The 12,622-nt window shown below is 38.1% G+C and overlaps 1 protein-coding gene across 1 annotated transcript; it reads right to left on the minus strand.

Moving 5' to 3' along the window:
• Nucleotides 1-1,331: 1,331 nt before the first annotated feature.
• On the minus strand, nt 1,332-3,387 carry LOC149731964 (uncharacterized). The gene has a single exon (XM_089882974.1). The coding sequence runs from the start codon at nt 2,601-2,603 to the stop codon at nt 1,332-1,334; it is 1,272 nt and encodes a 423-aa protein (XP_089739100.1). The 5' UTR covers nt 2,604-3,387.
• Between the last annotated feature and the right edge of the window lie 9,235 nt (nt 3,388-12,622).

Raw genomic sequence — 12,622 nt, forward strand, 5'->3', positions numbered from 1 at the left:
TTTTATAATACTGTTTCTATTTTGGTTTGCTTTCTCAAATTGGAAAAAATCCTTTGAGGGCCGTTCCTCATTGTCAAATCGTGGTACTTTTGCTCTTATGATAGCACCTGTATTTAGTTTTTCTTCGTATGAGTTAACATTATTTAAAAGTTGGATATATATTTCCGTCTGACGATATTCCTTGCCAAGTCTTCTTAGTTCTGTTAATTTTTGGACGGATTGTTGGTATCGCTCTTTTTCTAGTGCGCTTATAACTTGTGAGAAGTTTATAATTTCATTTTTTATCATTAGTTTGCCGTTTTCCCACCATATAAGGGCGTTCATGAATTTACGTTTGTGCTTTCTCCAGTTTTCCCAGATAATATGTAAGATATCTAATAGGTCATGATGTTTTAATATCCGATTGTTGATTTTATAGAAAGATGGTCCCCATTGCTTTTTTGCTTCTATTGCTATAGATACAAGTGGACAATTGTTGTGGTCTGAGAATAGATTTTTAACATGGGCAGCATTTATTACTAGTGGTAGAAGATTATTATTTGCGTAGATTCTATCAATACGTCGAGCTGAAGTCGAGGTGATACGCGTATAGACGATTTGGTCTTTATGCATTTTTCTATGTATATCAGTGAGTCTGAACTTTTTTTCTATGTTCCGCCATTTTTTTCGCTCTTTTTCGTCATACAGGTAATTATGTTTAGTGTCTATTCGTTCAGTCACAAAATTGAAGTCTCCCAAAAATAGATTTTTAGTAAATAAATTGTACTCCAAATTTGTTTCCAAAGTTTCCAGTTGTTTTATTCGTTGCTTACAGTCATTACCTGGTTGCAAATATATATTATAAATGTTAAGTTCAATTCTTCGATTTTTGATATTTATTTTTTGAATTCTATTTGGTATAATTTCGTTATGTATGATTTTATACTGGTCAAGAATATATTTCTTTACTATTATTAAAGTCCCTTTTTTAAAGTTGTTACTTTTTTTGTCAATAATTGTATTGGTATATGTTTTAGCGTCGCATATTTTCTCTATATTCTTAATCATTTGGGTGGTCATGCATCTAACTTCTTGAAGACATAGGATGTTGATTTTGTTTGTATTCATGTAATTATTCATAGGGTAAACTTTATTGTTTATACTATTTATATTAAGGGTCCCAACTACTATATTATATTTAAATTCGCCCGCCGTCGTGATCTAATGAGAGAGACCGTTCGTTATTTAGGAGATTTGAGGCTGATTCGCTGCTGTTGAAGTATTTGGGCAAAGCTAAATTAGATTTGGGAGGGACGTATATATAATTGTTTCTGTTATATAAAATCGGTGTTTCATCCTGGAGAGGTTCTTGGCCGTTTGGACGGCGTTTTGGGATCTTCATTGAGGTTTTGAAGAGCTTGTATTCTTCTTCTTATATCAGGGGGGTCTTCTGCTATCATTGCGTCGCAGAAATCCCCAATTCTTTGTTGTCCAAGTTCAAGAAAATTTGAATGGTATTCACCAGGGTCGTATATTCTTTGAATGTCGAAGGTTGGGCTGTCTTTATCCTGATCTGTAGTTAAGTTTTCTTGCTGTTCAGAGCTTGGAGTGCTTTCTGTTGCCGTACTTATGTTTGGTTGTTGTCTTGTGGTTGGTTGGACGAATAATGTGGCTAATTCAGTTGGTTCTATATTGTCTCCTTTTATTTCCTGGCCTTCTTGACTTTGTGATTTTGTTTTTGTTATCTTGCACTTTGGTTTTCTTTGTGGTTTTGGGGTTGACGTTGCAGGAAATTGGTTGAGGCTTGAGCTGTTGGTTTGAGCATTCTGTAGTACGTCGAAACGGTTTTGGATAAATGTTGGGTTTTCCGGGTTGCTTTGTTTCTTTTTGTTTTTTGTAACCAGAGTCCATGCTTGGGGTGGGTCGTTGGGAGCAGTCGATGGTTTTGATCTGCAGTTTCGAAGGAGGTGGCCCTCACTTTTGCAAAATGTGCAGAAGCCTTTTTTGGGACAGCGTGTCTGTACATGCCCACGCTCTTTGCAGAAGCGGCATAGTGGGAGGTGAGATTCTCCTGGTCGTGTAACTGTTGCCCATTTTCCGCAGATCTTCAGGACTTTTGGTAGATTGTTGACATTCAATTTATCAAAATGAACGTTTAACCATCCATTTTTTATATTTTTAAAGTTTCGGTGAAATCCAAATTCCATGTTTGCAATTTTTCCCCATCTGTTTCTTTCAAGTAATAGTTTGATTTTTGATTCGTCTATATAACACGGGACTGGGTGAAGCGTGACGGTTTCTCTCGGGGGTGTTGGTAGACTCGCTGTAATCCGCATTGTATTTCCGCTTTCGGTAGTGAATTCCAGATTTTCCGAGTTTATGTGGTCGATTATTAAAGGTATACTGGTTGCGAATTGGTTTTTGATGGTGAGAAGAAAAGAGACATCCTTGAACGACTCCGTAATTACGCCATCTATTTGAGAGACCAGAGCCTCCAAAGGTTGGTCATTTCCAAATAATTCCATAAAAGTGGAAACACTGATGTGTTCAATGTTTCCTTTTAATTGAACGATAAAGGATCTTTTAATTTCGGATTCTAATTCTAAGACGTTCAGGTTTGCCATTTTTATTTTTTGGGGGAGTTTCAGGGGTTGATTCCAGGTTATAGATTGTAGTAGAGGTGATAGCGAGTAAAAATGGATATACAAATTATGCAATGGAGCTTTTTTACACACAGATTTTTTTTTTAGGAAGATAGTAGGGCGGAGGATAAAAACAGCAGCGAATCGCGGTTGTCTCTTTGCGCGTAATATTTAGACTAAGACTAGACTTGAAAGGGTGGCTACCAAAAAAAGGATAATTGTAAAGAAATGAGAAAAAACACAGTGTCACCTGGTCGAGGAGCAGAGTAGATGAAGTTGTTCTGGTATATAGGTAATCCGTTGGTTTCAATCGATTAAGAGGTTATACATCCGATAGTCCAAAAGGGTTGCAGTTGATTCGAGGATGAGGGTATTCACAGCTTTATGACAGCAGAAAAGCGCAAGACAGGCGCCTCTAGTCGCTCTTGCTTTTTCGTTTCTGCGTCTTTTATGAAGCCGAGAAATTGGAAATTCCCGTCGTCGACACCGAGGAGCAGCAGGGAGGTCGCCGAAGAGTCCTCGAAGAGTGGTCGTGAGGTGGAGGTCGTCCAAAGGAGGGCAGTAGATGTTTCTTCGGGCGGTCGTCGGTGTGTCGTCGGTGAAGTCGTCGGTAATTCGCAGCCAGAATTATTTGAAGGTAATTTAATCTGATTGTAGAGTAGCCACAGATCAGATTGTTACCTTATTCAAATAGAATACCTTAAAATGTCTGACTTAGGTGCTTTAATTCAAAAAGAAGTCTCCGTATAAAGAAAACACCTTGAACCCAATTCGGTGCAAATGTAGCCGATGTGTTAATCTGACAAATGTGATAACGGTATGTAATAATGGTAAAGTCCGATAGCTCTTTCGTTGTGCGGTGTAGCGCGATAAATGGTCAAACAAGTATTTTAGATAAATGGTCAAACAAGTATTTTAGGTCCAGAACTCTTTTATTTATATAAAGTTGAGCCAAAGCTCAGATTCTTACCTTATTCAAATAGAATACCTTAAAATGTCTGACTTAGGTGCTTTAATTCAAAAAGAAGTCTCCGTATAAAGAAAACACCTTGAACCCAATTCGGTGCAAATGTAGCCGATGTGTTAATCTGACAAATGTGATAACGGTATGTAATAATGGTAAAGTCCGATAGCTCTTTCGTTGTGCGGTGTAGCGCGATAATAGATGAAACAAGTATTTCAGGTCCAGAACTCTTTTGATTATATATAGTTGAGCCAAAGCTCAGATTCTTACCTTATTCAAATAGAATGCCTAAAAATGTCTGAGTTGTGTGCTTCAATTCAAAAAGTAGTCTTCGTATAAAGAAAACACCTTTAACCCAATTCGCTGTAAATGTAGCCGATGTGTTAATCTGACAAATGTGATAACGGTATGTAATAATGGTAAAGTCCGATAGCTCTTACGTTGTGCGGTGTAGCGCGATTAATCATCAAACAAGTATTTTAGGTCCAGAGCTCTTTTATTTATATATAGTTGAGCCAAAGCTCAGATTCTTACCTTATTCAAATAGAATGCCTTAAAATGTCTGAGTTGGGTGCTTCAATTCAAAAAGTAGTCTTCGTATAAAGAAAACACCTTGAACCCAATTCGCTGCAAATGTAGCCGATGTGTTAATCTGACAAATGTGATAACGGTATGTAATAATGGTAAAGTCCGATAGCTCTTACGTTGTGCGGTGTAGCGCGATAAATAGTCAAACAAGTATTTTAGGTCCAGAACTCTTTTATTTATATATAGTTGAGCCAAAGCTCAGATTCTTACCTTATTCAAATAGAATGCCTTAAAATGTCTGAGTTGGGTGCTTCAATTCAAAAAGTAGTCTTCGTAAAAAGAAAACACCTTGAACCCAATTCGCTGTAAATGTAGCCGATGTGTTAATCTGACAAAATGTGATAACGGTATGTAATAATGGTAAAGTCCGATAGCTCTTACGTTGTACGGTGTAGCGCGATAAATGATCAAGCAAGTATTTTAGGTCCAGAACTCTTTTATTTATATATAGTTGAGCTAAAGCTCAGATTCTTACCTTATTCAAATAGAATGCCTAAAAATGTCTGAGTTGTGTGCTTCAATTCAAAAAGTAGTCTTCGTATAAAGAAAACACCTTTAACCCAATTCGCTGTAAATGTAGCCGATGTGTTAATCTGACAAATGTGATAACGGTATGTAATAATGGTGAAGTCTGATAGCTCTTACGTTGTGCGGTGTAGCGCGATAAATGGTGAAACAAGTATTTTAGGTCCAGGACTCATTTATTTATATATAGTTGAGCCAAAGCTCAGATGCTTACCTTATTCAAATAGAATGCCTTAAAATGTCTGAGTTGGGTGCTTCAATTCAAAAAGTGGTCTTTGTATAAAAAAAACACCTTGAAACCAATTCTGTGCAAATGTAGCCGATGTGTTAGTCTGACAAATGTGATAACGGTATGTAATAATGGTGAAGTCTGATAGCTCTTACGTTGTGCGGTGTAGCGCGATAAATGGTCAAACAAGTATTTTAGATAAATGGTCAAACAAGTATTTTAGGTCCAGAACTCTTTTATTTATATATAGTTGAGCCAAAGCTCAGATGCTTACCTTATTCAAATAGAATGCCTTAAAATGTCTGAGTTGGGTGCTTCAATTCAAAAAGTGGTCTTTGTATAAAAAAAACACCTTGAACCCAATTCTGTGCAAATGTAGCCGATGTGTTAATCTTACAAATGTGATAACGGTATGTAATAATAGTAAAGTCCGATTGCTCTAACGTTGTGCGGTGTAGCGCGATAAATGGTCAAACAAGTATTTTAGGTCCAGAACTCTTTTATTTATATATAGTTGAGCCAAAGCTCAGATGCTTACCTTATTCAAATAGAATGCCTAAAAATGTCTGAGTTGTGTGCTTCAATTCAAAAAGAAGTCTCCGTATAAAGAAAACAGCTTGAACCCAATTCGGTGTAAATGTAGCCGATGTGTTAGTCTGACAAATGTGATAACGGTATGTAATAATGGTGAAGTCTGATAGCTCTTACGTTGTGCGGTGTAGCGCGATAAATGGTCAAACAAGTATTTTAGATAAATGGTCAAACAAGTATTTTAGGTCCAGAACTCTTTTATTTATATATAGTTGAGCCAAAGCTCTTTTTTTTTTTTTTTTTTTTTTTTTTTTTTTTTTTTTTTTTTTTTTTTTTTTTTTTTAATTCCTACCGCTCAGAGTACTTTGGAGTTTGTTCATCGCAGATTCCATTTTGGGATTAATTTATAATCAACCTCATCATTGCGGTATGCGAAAGATGGGTAAGCACAAACAACAATGGGTGGGAAAAAGGACAATGAAGAGCACAACTTATTGTGGTAACTTGGATTGTGGTGGTTGAAGGGCACAAATTGTTGTGGTAAGTTGGATTGTGGTAATTGTACAATTGTACTGTAGGTTATGCAATTAAATCATCGCAAAGTTTATATTCAGTAATTTTGGTCTTGGCGCGATCAGAGCGGTTGAAAGGGATTATCCCTGTATTTTATTTATTACTTATTTTATTTTTATTTTTCTAAGATTAAATGTGTTCAACGTTTTTTCTCTACCGTATTTAAGAATACTGTTTTGTACCATAATTCTACATTTCTTTTTGACTACCCATAAAACCTTTCGTTGGAATTTGGTGTTGTACCAAATGTACTTATTTGCCTTGTCTAGTTTTTCTTTTTCCTTAATCAGTGTCGATTTGTAAGCGTTTATAATTTTAGCGCAAAGAGGGTTATTTATGTCTTGGTTATATAATACGAAGTTTCTATTTAAGCACGTTTGCGTTTCTTGCGCTTTGTTAATGAGGTTTTGCAACTCACGCAAAATAGCCTTTGCGTTCTCACAATCGTACAGCAAATGCGCTATATTATCTACGTTCGCGCGGCAAAATTTACAATTACGAATTTGTATTTCGCCGTTAAAGTACGGGTGAAAGTTATGTTTTTTAAAGAAGTCTCCATATAAGAACGCGTTATGTGCGATTTTAAAGTTTATATCACGTTCTCGGTTATCAAATAACATTTTGCTTGCGGATGAGCTAAAAGTAACGCGATTCCAATTAAAGGGACTAGTTTTCTGGATGTGAACGTTTTCTGGCGCGTTGTTAGACAGGAGGGCCATATAAATGGGTTTAATTTTGCTTGAGGCCAATTCAAAATCTTTTCTGATAAGGGTTTGGAATGTTGCCCTAATTATTTCGTGTGTTTTGTCTGGATATACCGTGTTCGGTGCTGAGTTACTATATAGTTTCGGATTCAGCATTTTCATCGTAGAGCCAAAGTTGTACCTGAACCATTCGTGCCACAATGAGGAGGTCTTTTCCAATTTCGAGATGAAATATATACGCGAGGTTTTTGCAGCCAGTAGTTTTAGTCTCAGATTAGGAAACAGCAGACCCCCCGCCCCTTGTGTAGCGAATAATTTATGTCTATTTATTTTTTCCAATTTACTAGGAAACCATAGGAATTTAAATAACTTATTTTGGGTATTTTTAATAAATTGTTTGGGTACCAGGATGTGTTTAGTAATTTGTAGTATCTGAGGCATGAGCAGTGCGTTTATTAATAGTACGCGGCCTTTCAGGGTTAAATTCCTTTCTTTATGTTTATTGATTAGAAAGTCTATGGCCTTGGTTGCCTTGGACAAGTTTTTTCCGACACATAATTCCGTTAAGCTAAAGTAGATTCCAAGTATTTGGACGGTGGGTTTAATTGTTTCGCTTGGGAATGTTTTTAAAATTATTTTTCGTGAACTGTCGTCGTTGGTAATAATTTGCGTTTTGTTCTTATTAATTTTTTGCCCTGATGCACTTTCGTATGCTTCCAATTCCTTTAGTACGTGTGGTATCGATTGCGGATCTCTAATATGGATTGTCATATCGTCAGCATATTGTTCTAGCTTGCCTTCGATATTATTCAATTTAAATCCGTAAATTTGATCATTGCCATTTATCTTTCGTGTGAGTGTTTCCATGCCGATTAAGAAGAGTAACATTGAACAAGGACACCCTTGCCTTATTCCTCTTCTAATGTGTATTTCTTCAGTATAGGCGCCATTAACCTCAATTTTACTTACCGTGTTAGTGTTTAGGATGCTGATCCACTTAATTATCGCCTCTGGCATACCCAATTTTGTCAAGGTTGCTCGTATGAATTGATGATCGACCCTATCGAAGGCTTTTTCGAAGTCTATCGCCATAAGGGTAAGTTTCATATTCCTGGATTTGGCGGCTTCTATAATGGTAGTGATATTATACAGGCATTGGTCAATTGTCCGGCCCTTTATCGCACATTTTTGATTTGGGCTGATGATTTTATTTATGACTATTTCTAGTCGTTTGCTAATAATTTTGCTTAGTAATTTGTAGTCCGTGTTTAACAGGGATATAGGTCGCCAGTTCTTAATTTCCGTTTTTTCACCCTTTTTGTAAATAAGTTTGATCACTGCTGTTCGCATGGATTTTGGCATGGTCCTTTGCAAGTATATATTATTATAAAGTTCTACGAGTTCGTGTTTTATAAAGGGCCACATTTCTTTGTATAATTTAGCCGTAATACCGTCATATCCGGGTGAGCTATCACTATTCATTTCCTGTAGCGCTGTTTGGGTTTCGAGTTCTGTGATGGGTGCAATTAACATTTTGTGTTCTATGTTATCTAATTCAATCGCACTTAGGTTGTTTAAATAGTCGTTTTGATTTCTAGTTATTGGATCTTTACCCCATAAGTTGTTGTAAAAGGAGAAAATTGTGTTCAGGGTGTTCTGCGCAGTTTCAGTTAATTCTCCGGTTTCAGTTTTTACGGTATAAAGCGTGTCTCCTTTTTTTTCATCTGTTTCCAATTTAAAAAAACGTTTAATAAATGTTTCATCATTTTCCATTACTTTTATTTTTGATCGTATTATTGCGCCTCTATTTAACTTGTCCTCGTATTTTTCTATGTTATACCGCAACTCGTGTTCTCTAGAGCTAATTTTATTCGTTGACAAGTTTATTTGGTCCAGTTCTTTCACTGCACTGGCGTATCTTTCTTTTTCTCCCCGCCTTAGCTGTTGCGAGATGCTCTGAACAGCATTTCTTATCATGTTTTTACCTTGTTCCCACCATTCTAAGGGATTATTAACATGTCGTTTTCTAGTTTTCCACATTTCCCATACTATTCTGACATGTTCAATCACTCCCGAATGATTTAGTACCATATTATTTATTTTGTATGCGGAGGGACCCCACCTTTTATTAGTCTCAATATTTATCGTCATTATTGGGCAGTTGTTGTGGTCAGAGATGTAGTTATATCTATGTTCAAAAAACGTCATGAGAAGTAGTGCGCTCGGGTTCGCGTATATTCTATCTAGTCTTGACGCGAAAACCGGTGTTATGCGAGTAAACTCGATACGGTTTCCAAAGCGGTATCGAAAAGTATCCTTTAATTCGTGTTTTGTTTGTAGGCGTAGCCATGCTTTTCGATCTTTCTTTTTTCTGGTATTATATGGGGTCATGGTGTCCAGGGGGCTTAGGATCATGTTAAAATCTCCAGTTATAAAGAGTGGGTTTAACCTGTCATCCAGCGAAGTGGGTACGATTTTGGTTATTAGGCTTTCACGCATCATCATTTGATTGTACCCCGAACCAGACGGAAGGTAAACGTTAATTATATACATTTTTTGGTTTTTACGCTCTAAGGTAATGCTGTGTATGCGGTCTGCGGTTATTATTTGGTGCGATATCTTATGCGACGATAATAGATGTTTTTTAATGAGTATTGCCGTTCCTTGACGAAAATTAGTATCTGCGTTTAGATTATTCTTGGTGTTCCAGTATGCGGTAAACCCCTTATTGTCTACAGCTGTGTTAAGGAATGTCTCGTTTAGCCTGTGAGTCTCTTGGATACATAGTATATCAATATCATTAGAGCTAATATAATGTAGGATTTTCACTAACTTGTGTGAAAAACCATTCACATTTAGTGTACCGATCTTTAGCAGTTGGCTAACGTTCTGTATTTCTTCCATTGTTCATTTTAAAGAGGGGTTTTGAACATTTGGGTACCGGGGTACTAGATGGGTGATAGAGGGGATCTTCACTATGTTGTCCTTCGGTTTTCTTCAGATTCTTTTCGAGGTCTCTTGTTTGGGGTTCTGGTTGTTATCTCGCAGGGTTTTGGCCAATTATGTCGGACTGTGTCTGGTGGGTCTGAGAGGAGGAGACAGGCTTCGTCCATATAATGGTTCGTACTAGTTGATTCAATTGTTATTCGTGTTCCATTGTTGGGAGCTGGTTTGGGTGTTGACTGACCGGTGCATATGATTCCTTCTGTAGTCGGTGTGGTTTCCCTTATCCTGTAAGATTGTTTGGCATGCGAGGGGCTAGGTTCGGGCGTTTTGTTTCTGATTTGGTTATTGGCTACTTCCTTGTCGAAATTGATCTGTTGGCGGGGTTGTTGTGGGGATCTAGGTGCTCGCTGTTTTTTGGGGGTTTCAACTCGGTTGAGGTCCGGTTCTAGTTCCAATTCTGGGGCGGAAGTCATACAAAGCATGTCTTCTTCCTGGGACGTATCAAACAGTTGTAATATGTTGTAGTGGTTTTCCACCGGAAGTGACCAATTTACCTCGCCTACTTTGCTTTGTCGTGGGATGCCTTTTACAGTTGACCAGTTCAAATGCTCATTTTTTGGGTTGCTGGGTGTCGAAGTTTGACTTTTGGGTGTGAGGCCAGATGTTTGGGGTGATGTCGTATCATGTTGAAATTGATGTAATAGCTCCTTTGTTGTTTTTGAGGCTGTTGTAAATACCGCTCGTTTCCGTGGTGCAATTGAGCGACAGTTCCTTGTAGGGTGTCCGCTACAATTACAGTTAGTGCAGTATCCCTTTCTGGGGCATTTGTTTTGTAGGTGCCCGCGATGTTTGCAGTAGTTACATAACGGGGAGTTCTCTTCGCCAGGTCTAGTCACCGTTATCCATCTGCCTCCGATTTTGATAACAGGCGGGATGTTTCTCTTGATGATGGTGCTCATTCGCAAATTAATCCACCCGTTCTTGATGGAAGGGAAGTTGCGATGGTGGCCATATTGGAAAGATTTAATTTCTCCCCATTTGCAGTTGTTGACTATCTCCTTAATTTTTGTTATAGGGATGTCGCACGGTATCGGGTGAAGCGTGATTGATTCCAGTTCCGATCTTGGTAATTCTGCTCTAATTCTCATTGTTGATCCGTTTTCTGAAGTGAAGCTTATATTGTTTTCGTCGAAATATTTGATGATTGCAGGGATGGATGGAATTTGAGAACCTAACGCTTCTTCTTTTAAGGTGAGGAGAAAAGTACACTCCTTGAAGCTCTCCATGATGACTCCTTCGACGGAGTCGGCGATATGTGACAGGGGAGCGCCCTCAGCGAACAGCTCCATAAACACTGAAACGCTCATGTGTTCAACAGTTCCGGTGAGTTGCACCATAACGGTTCGTTTCAGCTCGATCTCGAATTCAGGTGTTGTGGTTGCCATTGAAGTCTCAGCAGTAGGTGTACAGGGTTTAAAAAAGGTAATATTATTGGGCGGATTGCGTGTGCGCGGCGGTTTACCGGAGACTCACAGGCTATTTAATGCGCTCTGATCGCGATTTTAGACTAAGGGGCGAAAGTTACATATACTAACACAGAAAGTTAGGGTAAGACTATAACAATGGCAAATAATTTAGTATTTACAATAGAATGGCTAACCCAGTTACTATAGTGATCACAGTCACCTGAGGTTCCAACTTTAAGTTAGAACGTGAAGGATTGCAGTTGTTCAACCGTAGATCAACGCTTTGTTGCGGGTCGGTGGTGTGAGCAGTACGTTGCAGCAGGTCAGGGTTACAGGTGGTTCAGTAGGACAGAGTGGTGCAGAGCAGGTGGTCCAGATGATCAAAGTGGTGTAGAGCAGGTAGTCCAGCGGGTTGTGGTGGTGCAGAGCAGGTGGTGCAGGGCAGGTAGTGCAGAGCAGGTGGTGCAGAGCAGGTGATCCAGAGCAGGTAGTAGAATCCAGGCGTTGTTGTCGGTAGAGTGCAGGTTTCGATGATCAGTAGTTGCAGGAACACGTGACGTTTCTATTCGGTAAGAGAACCTGAGAGTAGAGTAGCCACAACTCAGATTCTTACCTTATTCAAATAGAATGCCTTAAAATGTCTGAGTTGGGTGCTTCAATTCAAAAAGTGGTCTTTGTATAAAAAAAACACCTTGAACCCAATTCGGTGCAAATGTAGCCGATGTGTTAATCTTACAAATGTGATAACGGTATGTAATAATAGTAAAGTCCGATTGCTCTAACGTTGTGCGGTGTAGCGCGATAAATGGTCAAACAAGTATTTTAGGTCCAGAACTCTTTTATTTATATATAGTTGAGCCAAAGCTCAGATGCTTACCTTATTCAAATAGAATGCCTTAAAATATCTGACTTAGGTCCTTTAATTCGAAAAGTAGTCTCCGTATAAAGAAAACACTTTGAACCCAATTCGGTGCAAATGTAGCCGATGTGTTAGTCTGACAAATGTGATAACGGTATGTAATAATGGTGAAGTCCGATAGCTCTTACGTTGTGCGGTGTAGCGCGATAAATGGTCAAACAAGTATTTTAGGTCCAGAACTCTTTTATTTATAAATAGTTGAGCCAAAGCTCAGATGCTTACCTTATTCAAATAGAATGCCTTAAAATATCTGACTTAGGTCCTTTAATTCAAAAAGAAGTCTCCGTATAAAGAAAACAGCTTGAACCCAATTCGGTGTAAATGTAGCCGATGTGTTAATCTGACAATTGTGATAACGGTATGTAATAATGGTAAAGTCCGATGGCTCTTACGTTGTGCGGTGTAAGGCGATAATTGATCAAACAAGTATTTTAGGTCCAGAACTCTTTTATTTATATATAGTTGAGCCAAAGCTCAGATTCTTACCTTATTCAAATAGAATGCCTAAAAATGTCTGAGTTGTGTGCTTCAATTCAAAAAGTAGTCTTCGTATAAA

The sequence above is a fragment of the Ciona robusta genome, chromosome 8 (genome assembly GCF_009617815.1).
Source record: "Ciona robusta chromosome 8, ASM961781v2".
NCBI classification, from domain to species: Eukaryota; Metazoa; Chordata; class Ascidiacea; order Phlebobranchia; family Cionidae; genus Ciona; species Ciona robusta.